The 23,230-nt window shown below is 38.0% G+C and overlaps 1 protein-coding gene across 10 annotated transcripts in view; it reads right to left on the bottom strand.

The window, feature by feature from the left end:
• The window catches only part of EGF (epidermal growth factor), a 107,032-nt gene that overhangs the window by 79,427 nt on the left and 4,375 nt on the right, over nucleotides 1-23,230 (bottom strand). For all 10 annotated transcript variants that reach the window (XM_033214989.1, XM_033214992.1, XM_033214991.1 and 7 more), the window contains exon 2: nucleotides 136-335. In XM_033214989.1, coding sequence (XP_033070880.1) covers nucleotides 136-335 — 200 coding nt within the window. The remainder of the gene's footprint in view (nucleotides 1-135; nucleotides 336-23,230) is intronic.

Below are 23,230 nucleotides of genomic sequence, written 5' to 3'. Positions count from 1 at the left end.
TAAATGCCTATATTTGGCAGACACACATTTGAATTGTAATATAATTTTCATTTATCTATACATTAAAAATTCAATATATTATATTTGTCAGCCTGTACAAAAACAGCTCAAACACTGCAGGTAATGGTATTTTACCTCTCGCCTTGACCCATTCAGAAAAACTCTTTGCAAAAGTTGTCTTTCTAAATCCACCCAATAGATTATTTTCTCTTTATAATGAAAATCCATGATCACTGAGACACCAGCATCCACCACCAATGGCTCATAATTGGTTCCTTCTGTGTCAATCCTAAAGATACTATTTCCGTGGGAGAAAATTAAGAAGGGTGCAGGACCTGGGTGGGAAGAAAGAGACCAAACTGTATACTTTCAATATTTTATCTCATTTAAACAAAATACTTCCCAATGATAACCAACACAAGCAGAAATAATCTTTAATTACTGGTTTTCTGTTTAAAATAAAGTCTACTGTATAGATAATAAAGAGTTCCTGTAGATATTCACACTTCATTTTGTAAATTGTCTTCTCCACAAACTGATTATAAGACATGAACAATAGTAAATTATGAAAAATGAACTATCTGAAGAGAAAGACCCTTTTTAATCTTTATCCATAAAATACCTTTTTATGTTCAAAAAGGAACCACTCACCATATACTATGGTGGAAAGGATCTATATAAGTGTAAAATTTAATTATGTAAATTAGAACTAAAGTTACAGATACTATCATTTTGGAAATGGACTCCATGGGTCTTACCTATGACCAGAGCCTTCAGCATAATGACCTAGAAGATGATAGTGAAAACTAAAAGGTCTTACATGGAAGCAGGAAAAATTGAAATGCTGTTTCAATTTCAGAATCTTATAAAGGTTCTGAAATTTTTTGACCCTGTTAGCTTTGCCACATAAATACAGGATGTCCAAATAAATTTGAATTCCATATGTATTGCATGGGACATACACTAAAAATTTGTTCTCTATTTACCTGAAATTCAAATTTAACTAGGCATTTTGCATTTTTATTTGCTAAATCTGGGTGGCGAACCTCACTGGATTTCTTGGTGCCTGTAGGGCCTTGCTTGGTACCCTAATCCTGTACCTGGGGTCCTCTCCTGTTCTAGGTGATAGCCACCTACCAACTTTGATGCCCCAGTATTCAATATCTACTTGGGAACCTGATCCCTTCTTGGGAAACCTCACCACTAATTACTGACAGACACCACACACAGCTTGCCTTTGATGCTCTGAGATGACACCAGAGGATGAAATTCGTTTCATCAAGTCAAGTTAGTTTCCTTGGTCTCTCTCTCTTGACCAAGTGTGAGGAGGCTTGGGCCACTCTGCCTTTAGAAAATGACAGAATCACTGGGGTGAGTGGGGAACAGAGGGGAATTCTAACATATTATTGCTTCTGTGCTGGGCTTACTCCATTCTGTTTTATCATTAAAAGTAATGCCTTAATATGACTTAATAAATGTGTTTATTGTAAGCATTGAACAAAATGATGGGTTAACATCCTTTTACTCAGGGACTATGTTCTAGAGTCAGAAAACACTAATTCCACTTTGGAGAGTAAATTGAATTAAAGCTACAAGAGGGTTGGTGCTTCCTAGATGGCTGAATAGGAACAGCTCAGGTCTACAACTCCCAGCAAGATGGACGCAGAAGACAGGTGATTTCTGCCTTTCCAACTGAAGTACCTGGTTCATCTCACTGGGACTGGTTGGACCAGTGGGTGCAGCCTACAGAGGGTGAGCAGAAGCAAGGCGGGGCGTCGCCTCACCCAGGAAGTGCAAGCAGTCAGGAGATTTCATTTTCCTAGACAAGGGAAGTCGTGAGTGACTGTACCCGGAAGAACCGTACACTCTTGTCCAAATACTGTGCTTTTCCCATGGTCTTTGCAACCAGCAGGCCAGGAGATTGCCTCCCCTGCCTGGCTCAGCAGCTCTCATACACACGGAGCCTTGCTCACTGCTAGCACAGCAGTCTGAGATCCACCTTGGATGCTAAAGCTTGGTGGGGGGAGGGACGCCGCCATTGCTGAGGCTTGAGTAGGTAATTCTATGCTCACAGTGTAAACAAAGAAGCAGGGAAGCTCGAACTGGGCAGAGCCCACTGTAGCTCAACAAGGCCTATTGCCTCTCTAGATTCCACCTCTGGAGGCAGGGCATATTTGAACAAAAGGCAGCAGACAGCTTCTACAGACTTAAACATCCCTGCCTGACAACTCTGAAGAGAGCAGTGGTTTTCCCAGCACAGCATTTGAGATCCATTTACAGACATACTGCCTCCTCAAGTGGGTCCCTGAGCCTGTGTAGACTGACTGGGAGACACCTCCCAGTAGGGGCCAACAAACACCTCATACAGGCGGGTGCCCCTCTGGGACAAAGCTTCCTGAGGAAGAATCAGGCAGCAATATTTGCTCTTCTGCAGCCTCCTGGTGATACCTAGGCAAACAAGTTCTGGAATGGACCTCCAGCAAACTCCATCAGACCTGTAGCTGAGGGGCCTGTCTGTCAGAAGGAAAATTAACAAACAGAAAGGAATAGCATCAACATCAACAGAAAGGACATCCACATCAAAACCCCATCCGTAGGTCACCAACATCAAAGACCAAAGGTAGATAAAACCACTAAGATGGGGAGAAACCAGAGCAGAAAGGCTGAAAATTCCAAAAACCAGAATACCTCTACTTTTCCAAAGGAACACAATTCCTTGCCAGCAAAGGAACAAAACTGGACAGATAATGAGTTTGATGAGTTGACAGGAGTAGGCTTCAGAAGATCAGTAATAACAAACTTCTCCAAGCTAAAGGAGCATGGTCTAACCCACTGCAAGGAAGCTAAAAACCTTGAAAAACGATTAGACAAATGGCTAACTAGAATAACCAGCATAGAGCTTAAATGACCTGATGGAGCTGAAAACCACAGCACAAGAACTTTGTGATACATGCACAAGCTTCAACAGTCAATTCAATTCAGTGGAAGAAAGGATGTCAGTGATTGAAGATCAAATTAATGAAATAAAGCAAGAAGACAAGATTAGAGAAAAAAGAGTGAAAAGAAACAAACAAAACCTCCAAGAAATATGGAACTATGTGAAAAGATCAAATCTACATTTGATTGTTGTACCTGAAAGTGACAGGGAGAATGGAACCAAGTTAGAAAACACTCTTCAGGATATTATCCAGGAGAATATACCCAACCTAGCAAGACAGGCCATCTTTCAAACTCAGGAAATATAGAGAACACCCCAAAGATACTCCTCAAGAACAACAACCCCAAGAAACACAATCTTCAGATTAACCAAGGTAGGAATGAAGGAAAAAATGTTAAGGGCAGCCAGAGAGAAAGGTCAAGTTACCCACAAAGGGAAGCCCATCAGACTAACAGTGGATCTCTCTGCAGAAACCCTACAAGCCAGAAGAGAGTGGGGGCCAATATTCAACATTCTTGAAGGAAAGAATTTTCAACCCAAAATTTCGTATGCAGCCAAACTAAGCTTCATAAGTGAAGGAGAAATAAAATCCTTTACAGACAAGCAAATGCTGAGAGACTTTGTCACCACCAGGCCTGCCTTACAAGAGCTCCTGAAGGAAGCACTAAACATGGAAAGGAAGAATTGGTACCAGTCACTGCAAAAACATGTCAAATGGTAAAGACCATCGATGCTAGGAAGAAACTGCAACAATTAATGGGCGAAGAACCAGCTAACATCATAATGACAGGATCAAATTCACACATAACAATATTAACCTTAAATGTAAATGGGCTAAATGCCCCAATTAAAATACACAGATTGGCAAATTGGATAAAGAGTCAAGACCCATCAGTGTGCTGTATTTGGGAGATCCATCTCATGTGCAAAGTCACACATAGGCTCAAAACAAAGGGATGGAGGAAGATCTACCAAGCAAATGGAAAGCAAAAAAAAAAAAGCAGGGGTTGCAATCCTGGTCTCTGATAAAACAGACTTGAAGCCAACAAAGATCAAAAGAGACAAAGAAGGCCATTACATAATGGTAAAGGGATCAATGCAACAAGAAGAGCTAACTATCTTAATTGTATATACACCCAATACAGGAGCACCCAGATTCATAAAGCAAGTTCTTAGAGACCTACAAAGAGACTTAGACTCCCAAACAATAAAAGTGGGAGACAGTAACACCCCACTGTCAATATTAGACATATCAACGAGCAACAAAATTAACAAAGATATTCAGAACTTGAACTCAGCTCTGAACCAAGCAGACCTAAGAGACATCTACAGAACTCTTCACCCCAAATCAACATAATACACATTCTTCTCAGCATCACATCACACTTATTCTAAAACTGACCACATAATTGGAAGTAAAACACTCCTCAGCAAATGCAAAAGAATGGAAGTCATAACAAACAGTCTCTCAGACCACAGTCCAATCAAATTAGAACTCAGGATGAAGAAACTCACTCAAAATCCCACAACTACATGGAAACTGAACAACCTTCTCCTGAATGACTACCGGGTAAGTAATGAAATTAAGGGACAAATAAATAAGTTATTTGAAACCAATGAGAACAAAGACACAATGTACCAGAATCTCTGAGACACAGCTAAAGCAGTGTTTATACAGAAATTTATACACTAAATATCCGTAAGAGAAAGCAAGAAAGATCTAAAATCGACACCCTAACATCACAATTAAAAGAACCAGTGAAGCAAGAGCAAACAAATTCAGCAGTTAGCAGAAAACAAGAAATAACTAAGATCAGAGCAGAACTGAAGGAGATAGAGACACGAAAAACTCTTCAAAAAATAATGAATCCAGGAAATGGTTTTTTTGAAAAGATTAACAAAATAGATAGACTGCTAGCCAGACTGATAAAGAAGAAAAGAGAGAAGAATCAAATAGACACAATAAAAAATGATAAAGGGGATATCACCACCGATTCCACAGAAATACAAACTACCATTAGAGAATACTATAAATACCTCTATGCAAATAAAATAGAAAATCTGGAAGAAATGGATAAATTCCTGGACACATACCCCCTCCCAAGACTAAACCAGGAAGAAGTTGAATCTCTGAATAGACCAATAACAGGTTCTGAAATTGAGGCAATAATTAATAGCCTACCAACCAAAAAAAGTCCAGGACCAGACAGATTCACAACCAAATTCTACCAGAGGTACAAGGAGGAGCTGGTACCGTTCCTTCTGAAACTACTCCGATCAATAGAAAATGAGAGAATCCTCCCTAACTCATTTTATGAGACCAGCATCATCCTGATACCAAAACCTGGCAGAGACACAACAAAAAAAGAGAATTGTAGGCCAATATCCCTGATGAACATCGATGCAAAAATCCTCAATAAAATACTGGCAAACCAGATCCAGCAGCACATCAAAAAGCTTATCCACCATGATCGAGTTGGCTTCATCCCTGAGATGCAAGACTGATTCAACATACAAAAATCAATAAACATAATCCATCACATAAACAGAACCAATGACAAAAACCACATGATTATCTCAATAGATGCAGAAAAGGCCTTTGACAAAATTCAACACCCTTTCATGCTAAAAACTCTCAATAAACTAGGTATTGATGGAACGTATCTCAAAATAATAAAAGTTACATATGAGAAACCCGCAGTCAATGTCATACTGAATGGGCAAAAACAGGAAGTATTCCCTTTGAAAACTGGAACAAGACAAGGATGCCCTCTCTCACCACTCCTATTCAACATAGTATTGGAAGCTCTGACCAGGGCAATCAGGCAAGAGGAAGAAATAAACGGTATTTAATTAGGAAAAATGGACGTCAAATTGTCTGTGTTTGCAGATGACATGATTGTATATTTAGAAAACCCCATCATCTCAGCCCAAAATCTCCTTAAGCTGATAAGCAACTTCAGCAAACTCTCCAGATACAAAATCAATGTGCAAAAATAACAAGCATTCCTATACACCAATAATAGACAGCCAAATCATAAGTGAACTCCCATTCACAATTACTACGAAGAGTATAAAATACCTAGGAAACCAACTTAGAAAGGATGTGAAGGACCTTTTCAAGGAGAACTACAAATCACTGCTCAAGGAAATAAAAGAGGACACAAACAAATGGAAGAACATTTCATGCTCATGGATAGGAAGAATCAATATCATGAAAAAGGCCATACTGCCCAAAGTAATTTATAAATTCAATGCTATCCCCATCAAGCTACCAATGACTTTCTTCACAGAATTGGAAAAAACTACTTTGAAGCTCATATGGAACCAAAAAAAAGCCTGCCTTGCCAAGACAATCCTAAGCCAAAAGAACAAAACTGGAGGCATCACGCTACCTGACTTCAAACTATACTACAAGGCTACAGTAACCAAAACAGCATGGTACTGGTACCAAAACAAATATATAGACCCATGGAACAGAACAGAGGCCTCAGAAATAACACCACACATCTACAACCATCTGATCTTTGACAGGCCTGACAAAAACGAGCAATAGGGAAAGAATTCCCTATTTAATAAATGGTACTGGGAAAACTGGCTAGCCATAAGTAGAAAGCTGAAAGTGGATACCTTCCTTACACCTTACACAAAAATTTAAGATGGATTAAAGACTTAAATGTAAGACCGAAAACCATAAAAACCCTAGAAGAAAACCTAGGCAATACCATTCAATACATAGGCATGGGCGAAGACTTCATGTCTAAAACACCAAAAGCAATGGCAACAAAAGCCAAAATTGACAAATGGGATCTAATTAAACTAAAGAGCTTCTGCACAGCAAAAGAAACTATCATCAGAGTGAACAGGCAACCTACAGAATGGGAGAAAATTTTTGCAATGTACCCATCTGACAAGGGCTAATATCCAGAATATACAAAGAACTTAAACAAATTTACAAAAACAAACAACCCCATCAAAAAGTGGGTGAAAGATATGAACAGACACTTCTCAAAAGAAGACACTTATGCAGCCAAAAGACACATGAAAAAATGCTCACCATCAGATAAATGCAAATCAAAACCACAGTGAGATACCATCTTACGCCAGTTAGAATGGCAATCATTAAAAAGTCAGGAAACAACAAATGCTGGAGAGGATGTGGAGAAATAGGAACGCTTTTACACTGTTGGTGGGAGTGTAAATTAGTTCAACTATTGTGGAAGACAGTGTGGCAATTCCTCAAGGATCTAGAACTAGAAATACCATTTGACCCAGCAATCCCATTACTGGATATGTATGCAAAGGATTATAAATCATACTACTATACAGACACATGCACATGTATGTTTATTGTGGCACTATTCACAATAGCAAAGACTTGGAACCAACCCAAATGTCTATCAATAATAGACTGGAAAAAGAAAATGTGGCACATATACACCATGGAATACTATGCCGCCATAAAAGAGGATGAGTTCATGTCCTTTGCAGGGACATGGTTGAAGCTGGAAACCATCATTCTCAGCAAACTATCACAAGGACAGAAAACCAAACACTGCATGTTCTCACTCATAAGTGGGAATTGAACAATAAGAATACGTGGACACAGGGAGGGGAATATCACACACCGGGGCCTGTTGGGAGGTGGGGGGCTGGGGGAGGGATAGCATTGGGAGAAATACCTAATGTAAGTGACGAGTTGATGGGTGCAGCAAACCAACATGGTGCATGTATTCCTATGTAACAAACCTGCACGTTGTGCTCATGTACTCTAGAACTTAAAGTATTTTTTAAAAAAGAGAGAGAAAAGAAAGAAACGCTGCAAGAGGCTGGGAGAACTGTAAGATCATGAGAGTTTGAAATAGGTGCCAACATAAATGTCTAAGAGAATTCAGTCAAATTATTCTTCCCAGATCTTTGCTACAATACAAGCCCCACTATACAGACACGTAGTGAGGGGCCATGCCCCTCAGTTGTAGAATCACGCAGGCATCTTGGGAGAAAGGGAAAGTGTACCAGACAGAAAGCCAAAGGCCTGGTTTCCAGTCCTGGCCCCACCAGCTTCGCTTCTCTGGACATCTCACAGGATCTCCCTTGCCTGTATCAGAGGATTACTATGGGAAAAAAATGAAATTATAGATGGGAAAGTATTTTATTAATTGTGAAGGACTACATGTATATCATTTGCCATTGCTTTTTGCCACAACCAAGTTTTCACTACATAATTTGTGCAACTGCTTGGATTTGAACCCAGAGACTGGAACATTGGTATAACTTGTGTCTAATACAGCAATTCACCATGGAGAAAATGAAAACACTAAGAAGAGAACCTTAAACTCATAGCTACTAATTCATGGAGCATAGATTACCACGGACGTCTAGATTTATTTCTAAGAGTTCTCTGCTATGTGTATCATGTATCATGCATGCTCTATAGTCTATGCTGTATAAATGTATCCAATAATATTGTTAATTTCCTAATGCATTGACATATTGGTGAGATCAGTAAAATATTTTATTTATTAAAAAATATTACTTAATGGGAGGTTTTCATGTAAAAAAAAGAGAAAGAAAAGGTTCTTTAAACATTTTAATATTCCTTACCACATAACACAGTAGAATCTTCTGTACATAATAGGCACTCAAAATTTTTGAATAAATCAATAAACTATGAAGAAATAATTGTGTTCTGTTTATTTGAGCTTTTACTAATAGGAACAAAGCCATAGAAACAGATATATCAAATTAATAAAAGATGGGTCTAGTCAGTGGTACTTATTTTACTAACAGCAATAATAAAAACAAATTTTACATCCTGACCTCATCTATCCTCAACATAGCACTAGGAACGAATAAGTCAGAAGGAAAAGAGAAATCTCAAGAATTTTTAAATTCATAAAACACAAATTATAGCACTAAATTCTGTAACTTTTCAAAAAAGTAGAGTAATTACAAAACTACAAAATCAAAGTATAAATAATTAATACATTTTATCTTCAGATTTTGCTCATCTAAGGGCTAATCATAGCATACAGTTCCTAGCAACTAGGAAGACTCTTGACATTTTCAAATTGTTTCCCAAAATTGTTTGTTCAAAAGAATCACCCAGGGTGCCTCTCTGTGAGTGTGTGAGTGAATGTTCGTATTTTTTGCAGATCCCTACTCTTGAGATTCCAGCTAATCCAGCAGGGCTGGGCTGAGGGGTATGCTTTTTTTTTTCTTTTTAACAGGCACTCCAGGTGATTCTCAGGTCTTGGTGAACCCGGAAAACATGGATCTAATTAAGAGGAAATTCAATGATGCTTCCCAAAGTCCCACCACTAGTAGGTGGTAGACTTGGAATTAGAATCCAGGTACTGCACTCACAATCTAGTACACTTCCAACTCTACCCTGCCTTGGTCTGAGTTGTCACATGTCAAGATATTACAATCTTCATTTTCTTTGTGTAACCAATTGTAATTTCATTCCCTCAAAGCACCATTTATTTTTCCTACACTGTCAACATCATGTTATGTAAACCAGAGTCCAGGCTATATTTGTAAGAATGTAATAAAATATAATTTAAAAGAAAATAAAACACTTTGAGAATTAGGCTTTGTGAATAATAATTACAGATGTGAAAGTATTTGATTAATTGTGGAGGACTACATGTATATCATTTGCCATTATTCTGTTCTACCAATGGAAATGATAAATATGGTAATGTTTTCTCAGACCTGTCAAGGACTCTGTAAACACTGGTGTGTGGTACAGTCTGTGGATCTGAACATCAGCAAGGTATGCATGTTTGAACAGCTAAACCTTTCCCATGTCAAAACCTACAACATTTGTTTTGGGGGGAAGTACATAGAAAATGAAATATCATTTCTAGGGAACACAAACCTTAAGGCAACGAACAGGTCACAGCAAATCAATTAGAACCTCTGACTTCTCAACCTAGGGATTAGTAGGGGATCTTCAGGAATTAGAAAGGAGTTTAGAATGTTTGGAGCATATTGAAGATGTTCATCAGTGACTACAAAGAACTATGACTACATAGCACAGAGGTCAGTGATGAAAAGCAGGCTTTGCTTGAAGTAGGAGGCAGAAACAGAACATTTCATAACATGCGCCCATTCATCCTCTGTGAGTCTGAGGGAGTGCCCCACACAGGTAAGTGAGAAGAGACATTACCTGTCTTCTGCAGGCCTTGGAGGCAAACACTCAAGAGAGCTAGTTAACACATAAATGATAACCATAACCAGATTAACAAGAAATCCTAGCTGTCTCTCAGGTGAGCACTGCCACCTGCCCTCACCACCACAGGTTTCTTGCCCTAAATCTAGAGACAGACTGAAAGTTCACAAGATGAAGAGAGTGCAAAGGGAGCTTCCGGACCTCAAAAACTTCAGTGACACCATGAGAAAAGAATGTGGCTCTAAACTAATGGACTTACATAAGGAAGGCTGAGGCTTCCTCACACTGCTCCCACAGAAATCCTCTGAGAAGAGTCATTTATTACCACTCCCCAGGGGCTGACTTAAATGACAGCTTGGGTTTTATGAAGTACAGAACATTTTATTCACTCTGAAAGACTATCTCATCTCCTCTTCAGTTATGCTACTTAAAAGAGCACTGTATTAGTCCGTTTTCACACTGCTAAAAAGAAATACCCAAGACTGGGTAACTTACAAAGGAAAGAGGTTTAATTGACTGACAGTTCCACACAGCTGGTGAGGCCTCAGGAAACTTAAAATCATGGCAGAAGACAGAGTGGAAGCAAGGAACTTCTTCACATGGTGGCAGTAGAGAGAAGGAGAGCGAATCAGGGAAGCCGCTTATAAAACCATCAGATATCGTGAGAACTCACTCACTATCACGAGAACGCCACTGGGGAAACCGCCTCCATGATCCAATTGCTTCCCACCAGGTGGCTTCCTCAACACCTGGGGATTACAATTCAAGATGGAATTTGGGTGGGGACACAGAGCCAAACCATATCAAGCACAAATGTACTTTTCGCAACTTTCTCCTCAGTTTATTCATCTATGTCAACATTCAGGTCAAGTGAGAGAGAGAAGCCAGATGATTTAAAAATAATACACCCAGAAGGAAGAGCCAGGCGATTTGAATTTAAGTCTTAATTCCATTTTTAAAAAAAAAATGCTCTGGAACTCATTTTACTTCCCCAAAATTGTGAAAGAAGATTGCCTAGAGTAGTGATAGAAATGTGTCATCCAGAGCAGAAAATAGCCCCTCCTACCCCCAACCACATTTACATGTAAACTGAAGAGGCTTACTTCCCAGGTCCTCAGGATATTAATTGAGACTAGCAAGTTCTGCAACGTGAAACTCGTTTTGTTTTGTTTTGTTTTGTTTTCAATAGGACTTCTCAGTCTTTAATGTGTATCCACACTCTAACACTCTAAGAGGATAGGTAGTGAATTTCATCAGAATAATTATAGTCAACATATTGTGTGTTATCTCTGGCATAGCACACTGAATGCATTATTTCATTTAATTGGAGATCACTAGGAGGTAAATGCTCTCAACATCTCTATTTTACAGAAGAAGAAAGGAAAGTTTCAAGCAGTTTACTTGTCACAAGTCACAAGGCCAATAAATAGTAGGGTAGGGGTACAAAGCTATGCCTTTCTCTTCACAGATCCTAGCTTTTAAAGACCAAGCTATACTGCTTATCTGAATGTACTAGAAATTGTTCAGTGTATTTTAGTTCAATTGTGTCAAGGAACCCACTCCAGGAAATACTGTTCTAGGCATATTCACCATAAGGCTGGATTCCCTACATCCATCTTCCAGAAATTAATTATAAAGCAGGTCCCTTTAAATAGATTCCAATAATTACATCACCTGAATAATTTTATACCTACTTCTATAATATATTGCATTTGTAAAAAAAAATAAAATTCTAAGACCTCCAACCAACTGAATAGACCCCTCCTCTTAGCCAAGGGCATTTCAAAGTTAACCTGAAAAACTGGTTCAGGCCATGATGGGAAGTGTGGGTTGGACATGCCTTATTACACCCTCCCCCCTTTGGAATTTAGACGCAGCTGACCAGCATTAACATTAAAAGAAAGATCTTAAGATCTTCAAGACAGACTTTTTGTAGCAATAAGACAACCAAATTCCAGCCTGACTCTAGTATAGCATCACATGACAAACAGCAGACCCTGAAAGAAATAAAAATATTTTATCCCAAAATATATTTCTTTGACATGTTTTGAAATGGCCCTGCAAAGCTGTCTGTTGTTGGGAAAAATCTACATTCTACAGATAATCCCCATTCATTTCTAGGTCTTTCCCCTGATGCATGAGAGAATTAAGTAAGAGTCTGGCACCTTTTTAGATCTTATAAGAGCTCTGAAGCCTGCTACCTGGAGGCTTCATCTGCATAATAAAACCTTGGTCTCCACAATCCCTTATCTTAACCCAGACATTCCTTCCTACTGATTCCAGGTCCTTAGATGATAAGTCTTTTAATTAATTGCCAATCAGAAAATCTTTGAAAAATTTTCTGTGACCTGGAACCTACCCCCACCCTATCCTACTCTTTGAGTTGTCCCGCCTTTCCTGATCAAACCAATGTACACCTTACATGTATTGACTGAGGTTTATTATTTTGCTTATAGATGTCTAATTGGTCAAACACCCTTTGTTGAAAAAGACTGGACTTCCACCATTAAATTGCTTTAACATCTTTGTTAAATATTAAATGAATATACTTATGTGAGACAGTTTCTGAACTTTCTCTTCTGTTCTATTAATTTATGTGTCTATCTCTTATCCAGTACTACAGCTCATTATAGCTTTTAAAACTCATAATAATTCAGTTTTGCAGAAGTGAACCATTATAATGTTCCTATGCTGTAGGTAATCCTTCATCTTAAGTAAGAATGTTTAAACATCCCTCAGCTTTTCAACACAAATTATGCTCAATTTTATTTAAAGTCTACCATTACTAGACTAAAATGAATTTACCAACATTAAAGCATTAGAAAAGTTTTTCCAAATGTTTCACACACACACACACACACACACAGCAAAATTCAGAAATCACTATCCTGATCTGTCTACTGAGTTTTGCATCCACTTTCGGACATGTCTCTGGTGGACATCTCCAGCTGGGAATGTCTCACAGTCCCAAAAGTCCCTCTGCATGTTAAAAACTGAGATTACATAATACCTTCTGATGAGTTTGCGTTTACTGAAAAGCTTGAATTTGATAAAAAATCTAGTTTAAAGATCAATATGTTTTGATATTTGGTTTTTGACAACTTTTTTAAACAAAAATACTTTTTCACAATTATGTCTATATCAAATGAAATAAATGCATCATTGGCTGTATTTGCAAAATCACAAAATTTACTTTTTAATTACATCCCTCAATTATTCACAAATTTTGTTGAATTAGACCAGCAAATTTCTATCTTTCTAGATTTTAAATAGTAAATGAAAACTAGCCAGAAGTTATTGCATTTTATGTTTTTAACAAGTAGATTTAAAAAGACAAAACTCTGTATTTGGAAGATTTTTAAAAATAGCTTAGAAAGCCGTTTGTAAATGTTTTAAAAGTGCAGACACAATAATTTTTAATAGGTGACATATTGGCATTGATTCAACAATAAAATCACATAACAATGCAAACATCTCCAACATCTATCTTCAAACTGCTCTCTTCCTACACAAATTTCTTATAATTAGTGGTCACTTTCTCACTTGTTAAAATGTCACCTATAACTTGGATAAAGTTTTGTTGTTTTAGTTATTTTTTGGGTAGCATACTACTGACATCTATCTGTAATCACAAAAATTAAAAAAAAAAAAAGCCAAACATTTTTAAACACTTGTCCTTTTCTTTTTCTTCTTTTAAAGATGGCACCTCACTCTGTTGCCCAGGCTGGAGTGTAGTAGCACAATCATAGCTCACTGCAGCCTTGAACTCCTGAGCTCAAGACATCCTCCTGCCTCAGCCTTCCGAAAAGCCAAGACTACAGTCACATACCAGCATGCCCAGCTAAGTTTTTAAGTTATCTGTAGAGATAGGGTCTCCTATGTTGCCTAGGCTGGTCACAAACTCTGGCCTCAAGCAGTCCTCCTGCTTGTGACATTTGACATTTTGTGACATGTGACATTTGACTATTCTATTAAGTGTTTTGCTTCAAGATACTTTGTGGAAAGTATATAAGACAAATATTTTTATGATTACTCCCCATCCGATACAAAGTATTATAAAGAGACCAGTTAGTCTTGTTTTATAGAAATAACTACATCAGTGACTTTCCATAATGCTTGATGTAATTCCAGTTTCAACTTTGCCACACCGTCTTGCTGTGAAGGCTGTGGTGTTCTCTGTGATCTCACCAAGAATGCTTTTTGGTTGATGTTCCAGTAAATGCAGTGGCTGTACCACTGCTGAATACATTTATACTATTTTTTTCATAGAACATTTTTTGATATAGAAAAAAGTCATTTCTGATTTCTGAGAACTTTCACTGAGAAAATTTCTTTTCTGTTGCATTTTCTCCCTTACTCTCTCATAGAAAAAAATTATAGTTCTCTGAGTATTTCATTGTTGAGGTAATTATGATAGTGGCTAAGATTACTGGCACTGGAGACAGAGTACTCATGTTTACTCATTATTGGCTCCAATGCTATTGGCAGTGTGGCCTTCAGCACATGACTTAACCTCTCCGTGTCTTGGTTTCTTCATCTGCAAAAATAAAATGGGAATAATAGTAATACTTATTAAAAAGAATAAGTAAAGTAATTCATGTAAAGTGCTTAGAATCTTGACTGATACATAGTGAATTCTCAGTGAATGTTGGCTATTACTTTCTAGGAAATAACCAAACGCTGTGATATATTAGAAACACCTTCACTCTCATTCAGCAGTATAATTGCTTAGTACTTAATTCATCACATTTTCATTGATTCTTTCTGTACAGTTTTCAGCAATATTTATTTACAGAGGAACACATTTTAATTTGTTGTCATGTGGTTTTTCATGTATTATTTTAGCAATATTTTACCACCACAGGAAGCAGGAAGAACAAGTGTTTCACCAATAATATCAGGCTTTTCCTCTTTTGCCGTAATATAAGAAACCTCAAGGGAGGCTTCTGACTTTTTTCATTAAGCTTAGTAAATAGGGTCTTCTTAACTATCATAACTTTGAACGCAACTGTAAAAATTATAAAAAATCATTTTCAGATTCTGGATACCCATTTTCAAATATCTTGCCTGTCCTGATGGCTTCATGTTACCATTAGCTAACATCTTTCCAGGTACACTTCACAATTTTTATGAGGTTCGTTGCTAATAATAACAATTGTAAATTCATTTTTCAGGCTATCTTCTTGTTAATTTCTCTTTTTAACTTCTTTTTGGTCAGATCTATGGAGATTTATATTGCTTTCAGCTCTTATGCAGCCAACAAAAAGCTCATCCTAGGAATTAGAGAGGTGTCAAGGCTGCCCTTTCCTCATTATTCTCTTGGGTTTGCAATATTAGTGTTGTCTGCAATTGTTAGCTTCTTTGTAGGAAGGCGTCTGAGCCACTTGTTGAATTTTGTAGGAGTTAGTTTTGATAAAACCAAATAAGAGGATCCATAAGTCGTCAGGTAAACTGCTGACTGAGTTCTGGAGCCCCATTGCCCTGTCAGGGAACCCCGTGTATGTGGATGAGTGATGTCTCCACTGTCAGCCCAAGCACCTAGCATCCAATAAACACTTGCTGACTTGATTTGAGTTAATTCATGGATGCAATTTATATAAAAGGAAATTTCACTAATTCAATCCTACTTTCAAATTGCTTTCAACATAGAGAACTAGATATATTAAGAAAGTTTTCCTAAACCAACTTGAAACTATTAATCTTTTTTGGTAGAAAGAACTAATAAAATCATTACATCGATGGCCTTTCAACAATTAATCTCGGGAGGTGTCATGTGCATTGTAAATCTGGCAGAATAAGAGTCTAGGGTCCTGAGCTATATTCTCATAGGACCTGAGAAGCTACTTCATCTGTCTGGATCTCAGCCTCTCATCCATAATAGGAAGAAGTTGGGCTAAATGATCTTGAAGGTTCGTTGTAATTTGACATTTATCAATTTAATTCACATTCTGTATGCACTATAGAATTCAATAACTTTCTTGTTTGTGGCACTTTGGCAAGGAGGCTTAAACTTGTGGTAAATTCCTACATAAATATTATTAATCTTAACCTCTACTTTCTGTAAATTGTTTCCTTCTCTGTTTCTTGTAACTTCAAATATGAAATCAATAATGTATCATAGGCCAGGCATGGTGGCTCACACCTATAATCCCAGCACTTTGGGAGGCCAAGGTGGGTGAATCTCTTGGGCCCAGGAGTTCAAGACCAGCCTGGGCAACATGATGAAATCCTGTCTCTACTAAAAATACAGAAATTAGTTAGGTGTGCCAGTGTGCACCTGTAGTTCCAGCTACTCAGGAAGTTTATCACCTGAGCTCAGGAAGTCAAGGCTGCAGTGTGCCTTGATTGTGCCATTGCCCTCCAGCCTGGGTGACAAGAGTGAGACTCTGTCTCAAAAAAGTAATAATAATAATTTTAAAATGTGTCATCATGAGTCCTACTAAATGTAGTAAAACAATAACTTAAAACGAATAACTTCCCCCTAAGTGATACTAAACACTCAATATCCTGCAGGCATTCTAAAAATTAATCTACTGATTAAATCTATAAAAATTTTATTGGAGGTATAAAATTTGGTGTAAGTCTCATTTATACTGAACACAATTATCTTCTCTCTTTTTAAATCAGCTTTAAATTTAGTTTCTCAAATTGCAAGGATAAACACATAAGTATTTGCCTATAGGTACTACATCCTGAGTGTTCTAGACGAACATAAAAATGAGGTAAAATTAAGAAGTGTTGGCATATTGATATTTCCTGAGTCCAGTTTCATTGTTCTCATTAATCCTATCCTGGTCATTAAGTTCTGGGCCCTACCTATATACATATATACCTATAGGTACAGCTATATAAATATACAGAAAAATATTTTACATAATTTTCTTGAAGACATATGTAACAAATAGCAAGATTAACTATCTAAAAAATAATTAGTGGGGAATTTGTGTCATATGTTAGGATAATAAAAAGGATAATTTTTTAAAAATCACAAAGAACCTGCTGGTTAAGATGGTTTTTAGGACTTAGCTCATCCCAGGAAACCAACTTTAGACTTCTCTAAGCATTGTTGAAAATTTGAAGAAGCAGGTATTAGAAAAATTATAGAAGGCAAAGATGTTTCTAATATGTCTCATTTATGGTTTTTGGTAGAGAGTAATAGCCAATATTTGCTGATAACTCACTGTGTGTCAGCTAAGATTCTAAGCACGTTACATGAATTAATCCATTTAGTACTCATAGCAATCTAAGAGGTAGGTATTAACAGCTTGTATCAGCTCCAGAATTAGACCCTATCAATTTCAAAAGCTGAGGCCTAACATGATATGCCAGACATAGGGCACTGACCAAAGATGAGAGAACTTCTTCATGCAAAGTATGGCAACAAGCAAATGTAACACTAGAACCATCTGCCCAAAACTGCTCCATTTTTGCCTGTGTGACAAGATTAACTCACTGTATAAAGAACCAACCAGAATTTACTCTGCTTAAAATGTATCCTTTGTTTCAAAATGGCACTGCATCTCTTGGAAGTAATAAACCTGGTAACTTCATATGTGTCAACATAACTCAGGTTAAAGAGGATGTCATGCACTATGCGTTTCTATTAGCTCCTGTCTTAGAAGACAACATGTCAGTATTGAAAGACAGTCACTTATTCTCTTGTAGGTGTCCATGATTAGATGCTTTTTAATGGATTGAAATCCTAGATGAACATTTTTCTTCAAATACCTCAGTTTTTCCCACTTACATGAAATCTTTGCCACGATTCATTAGAATAACCAGGAGAGATAAAAGTTCCAGTAGGTTTTTCAAATTTGTCTTCCAAAAAATAATAAGCCTTTTGATCCACTTAAAGCATTGAACATTCTATACAATGTTGCTTGAATCTAAAAGATATAGTGGGTAAATTAACATTAATGACAATAACCTTTGCAATTTCCCTGCACACCAAGGAGAGGTTAATTTCCTGTGTGTTGAAAATCTTACAGCAAACAGAATATGCACTTCAGAGGAAGGGAGAAAAACACCAGAGGACCCTTGGTAGCTTCAATCCTTTGGCATGTTTTTAAACCTCATAAGGGAAGTACTGGGCTAGTAGTGCAGAGGATTGGTGTCAACCAGCATGTATTATGACAAAAAATGTTGAGTTTGACTAATCTGCCTTTGATCTGTTTATACAAGAATGGTGTATATGAAAAAGAAAGATCCTTTTTCAAGCTTTTAAATTTTTTTTTTTTTTTTTTTGAGGCAGAGTCTCGCTCTGTCGCCCAGACTGGAGTGCAGTGGCGCAATCTCGGCTCACTGCAAGCTCCGCCTCCCGGGTTCACGCCATTCTCCTGCCTCAGCCTCCCGAGTAGCTGGGACTACAGGCGCCCGCCACCTCGCCCGGCTAGTTTTTTGTCTTCTTAGTAGAGACGGGGTTTCACCATGTTAGCCAGGATGGTCTCGATCTCCTGACCTCGTGATCCGCCCGTCTTGGCCTCCCAAAGTGCTGGGATTACAGGCTTGAGCAAGCTTTTAAAATTTTAACCAAAAAAGTGTTGGAATGAATAAAATAAAACACTATTTCTTAACTGATACACGATGTGCTGAAGAACAAGGCAGCTGCCATGATGCTGTTGCGACTATCTGTATCCTAGCAACCACCTACCCACAGAAAGAACAACTTCATGGATGTAATTCCCTTACTACACACAAAGCTGATCTATAGAACCCTGGAAAGCTAATCTGAATGGAGGAAGGAGGCAGTGCTTTTCTCCAAAAGGACTCTTACATCACTGGGAAGAAGCTTTGCAAATAAATCAGTGCCTACCATGAATCACTGTCACAGCAGTTGGCTGGCTCTCAAATACCTTCACACACACACACAAATTCCAGCGTACTGAATGTCCTTGGAAATACTTGGGAAACCCAGACACTGAGAGGCATTAGTATTTTTGGCCAACTTGGGAGAATCAGAAAATCAAGTCAGAATGAAAAAAAAAAAAAAAAAAAAAAAAAACAGATGCTCACACCAATTCAGATTCCAGACTTAGCAAGGAGATCAACAGCTGATGAGAGTAGAAGTTTCTACCTTGTATTTGGCTTAAAAAAACTGAAATTTCTATACACTTGCTAATTCCCAGAATTGAGAAGAAAGCTCTGGAAGATCCTGTTAAGAAATAGAACATCTCCTAAAGAAACACATATTGACAAGCATTATTCCACAATTGCCTTTGGAAGTTATTAACTTTGGCCATATAAAACAAAAGAGTAAAGCATTTTCAGAGACAGTAAGATCTTCCAAGAAGTGTAAAGATCCCTTCTGTTCAGTGTAATTTTTTCTTCTTCTACACCTGGCAATAATAGTATTCATCCTTCCAGACCTGACTCTCAGTCATCTTGTCTTGAGCCCCAGCAAACAGGACAGCTGGAAAGGGCCTGGGATGGCCTTGTGCACAGCCACCTCAGTGGTAATAAAGAATCTCTACAAAGTGAATCTATGTTCTTAGTTCACCTAATATCTAGGCAATACTTCCTTCATGGTGAAAAATATTAGCATTCTGGAGGAAAGTACTGGCCTATAGGCAAGAAGTAAATAGACAGTGGGGACAATTACATTCCAATGGTCAGGATCTCTGTTGTTGCTGTTGTTGTTTCTGGTTCTTTCTTAAAGCTAATTCTAATTCTAACATGAGAACCTATAACATAACAAGACTAACATTTTGTTTACTAGCTCTAGGATGGCCCAAATTTGGAGTAATAATTAAACTAAGCACTAAACTGCTTCCTGGAATTTAAAATTTCTTGAAAAAGATTTAGGAATCCTTTAAAAGAACATGATTTCTTTCTTTAAAACTGACCTAAACCTTTCTGAGAGATTACAGGGCCTGCCTCTTTCATCCTCACCCCATCAAGTACTCTCCTCTGTTCTCCTCGACCTCTGGCCACAAAATCAGAGAAAGTGATTTCTTTCTTAAAAACTGACCATTTTGAAAACACTCTCCAATGCAGTCATTCCAGCTATTGAGGATAGTTATTGAGTCTTTAATTGTTTTGTTCACAATAAGTTAATAAGTTTATAAAAACTACTTCTGTACAATAATTGCTAAAATAGCTTAGATCAGGCAACTTACATTGGAAAGTTGCTAGGTTCTCCTAGTTTCCTCTATTGTAATCAAAGTGAGGAAAAGTTTAAGGACCTCGAACAGATTTTAGAAGACTTATTTTCCAGGTAAGAAATCTTTGTTACCTTTCATCTGAGGTTCAATGTTTGACTTTTTAACTCTGTATGGATTAAAAAACAACTTATAAATTGATCTATATGAATTTGTTAAATGAAACCTACATGTCAATGGTAAAAATAAAAGACATGCTACTGATTGACAAGCCAAACTATTTGATGCTCCCAATAGCAGACCACTGACTGACTAGGGAATATTCTGAGCATACTTCTCTATTCACAGATATGTATACTTTACACTTGGCCTGACCAGTCAATAACTACTAAATAAGGACACATTTCTTTTTTATAGTCAATTTTTTTGGACCATGCCACCACAAGCAAATTGCTGGAAATTAGCCTCCTTTAAAATCCTCCCACCCTAGACCTTTCTGAGAGATTCTGGGGCCTGTCTCTCTTATCCTCACCCCATCGAGAGCTCTCCTCTGATCTCCTTGATCTCTGGCCACACCAATGTGAAGCCACAGTGCTCCTGGAAGTAGGTACCCCCACCTGTCACTCATGTACCATTTCACCTGAGCACAAGTGAGATCAATCTCTAACTTTTAACAAAGTCCTCTTTAAGGATTGTGGATAATGGAGGAGAACAACCTATAGTATAACTCACAATCGCTGGCCATGACCAGACCTGTTAAAGTCTCTTTTCAAGTCAGTGCCCTGCCTTACTTATGACTTGTGTCCACCAAGCCAAAGTAAGGGCACTCCCCAGACCTGAAGTGCTATAGTCCCTTCCCAGGCTCAGAATACAGGACACAGAGAGATACAGACAGAGGGAGACACGAAAGAGAGAGAGAGAGGCAGAGAGAGAGAGAGAAGCATGCATTCCTAATACCTGGGACTGCCTACGAGAACTTTCACTTCTGTCTCAAAATTAACATTTCCCATCGTAGAAGGAAAAGGAAAATGATTACTTTGAAACCAGGAGCCAGAAATTCTCAAATGAGTGCACGACTGTTTTTGTTTAGCAAAACACATCGGTGCATTATTTAATAGTTTTTTAAAGTTATTTTCTTTTAAAAAGGCAGGTCTAGGATATGATCAGAAAAGCAAATTTGGAGGAAGAAGAAATCTAAAATGTTCTGCAGAAGGATGTGGATGGTCTGAAGTAGATTAGGGAGGCCCAGGAAAGGGGCCAAGGGGCAGGTTGGTATCACCGAGGGAGAAAGAGGAGTTGGCTCGTGTGGTAGAAGACTAAGGCCCAGGAAAAAGAGATGTCTGGCAAGTCCCTTCCACAGACGACATTGTGTCACTTTTAGGAACAGGAATGAAAAATGTTTTGCTTTGTTGTTGGAAGTGCTGGGATGTAAGCAGCCCCTGCCCCTGCCCCTGCCCCAGCCCCCACAACAGCAAACCTTCAGGTAAAGTCTGTCCCCTCACAGCTCATAACGATTTTGTTTCCTCATTCTTTCAAGAAGTAAGTGAGACAGGGTGGTGGCTGGTGGGAGGTGGTGAAGGATGGGAAAGGGACAGTACATGAGGGCAGTGAGACACACAGTAGATGAATCATTCAGTAGGAGGCCCAGAAGGAACACATAGCCTTGCCTTCCTCATCACAGTCCCCACCTCCAGCATCTTCCAAGACAGAAGAGAGACACTAGGTTTCCCGGAACATATGATGGAGGTGCAGGCCACTTTAATTTAAATAGATGCTGAGCCCAGCAAGCCATAGGACTTGGCATTTCTCAGACTCCAGGCCCTGCTCAGGAACATCATCTAGCCTTCTGCTCCTTCTCGAAGAATCTCAGCACAACCACATGCATTTCTGCTTCTACCATTACACACTCTGAGAAAAGTGATTTGCTATGAATAACCCAGCTTTACTTGAAATTAAAAAAAAAAAAAAAAAAACACCTTGCAATCAAGAGAAAGGAACAGAGCTTATAGTGAAGAAAAGGTAAATGTTTATTCTACCATTTCACTTCTTTTCTAAAACTGTATTCCAAGGAGGGTGTATATCACATAGAGGCTATGTAAGATGGTTTGCTATTGTGTGGAAAGAAAGTATTAGATATATTATTTGTTGTGTAATGTTCATTATATACACATGTTCATGTGTACAGTGTACATATTACATATATGTAATTGATAAATAAATGTGTTTATTAGAAGCATATGCTTACATTTTAATTATTTTACTGATGGAACAGAGTCTGGAGACTACTGATTTAATAAACCAACTGAGGCCAGGCGTAGTGGCTCATGCCTGCAATCCCAGCACTTTGGGAGGCCGAGGCGGGTGGATCACTTGAGGTCAGGAGTTCGAGACCAGCCTGGCCAACATGATGAAACCGTCTCTACTAAAATTACAAAAATTAGTGGGTGTGGTGGCACATGCCTGTAATCCCAACTACTCAGGAGGCTGAGGCAGAAGAATTGCTTGAACCTGGGAGGCAGAGGTTGCAGTGAGCCAAGATCATGCCACTATACTCCAGCCTGGGCGACAGAGCAAAACCCATCTCAAAAAATAAAAATAAAAATAAAAAACCAACTGATCACATGGGATCAACAGAAGCCCAAACCTCATCATCACACAATATTCCCTTGTAACAAACCTCCACATGTACCCCTGAATCTAAAGTAAAAATTGAAATAAAAAAAGACAAAAAACTAAAAGCTAAAAAACCTCCAACCAATCATACTACATACAACTAATCCATTGAAATGGATTTTCATAAAGGCAGATTTGTAAGTTATAAAGTAAAGTTTTTAATTTACTTGAGCCAAATTATTAGTCTGTTTACTTTTGATGGAAATAATCAATTACTTGCTCTACCCTGAATACAAGCAACTTCTAAATTGAATGTCAAATATTTGGACAAGCTCAAGTTAGCCCCAAAATGTAAATTCACTGAGAAAACTAATTTACCATTTTTATATGCTTTTAATAACTTTA

Source organism: Trachypithecus francoisi, unplaced genomic scaffold, assembly GCF_009764315.1.
Source record: "Trachypithecus francoisi isolate TF-2019V2 unplaced genomic scaffold, Tfra_2.0 Lachesis_group1, whole genome shotgun sequence".
NCBI classification, from domain to species: Eukaryota; Metazoa; Chordata; class Mammalia; order Primates; family Cercopithecidae; genus Trachypithecus; species Trachypithecus francoisi.
This window is presented reverse-complemented; position numbering and strand designations above follow the sequence as displayed.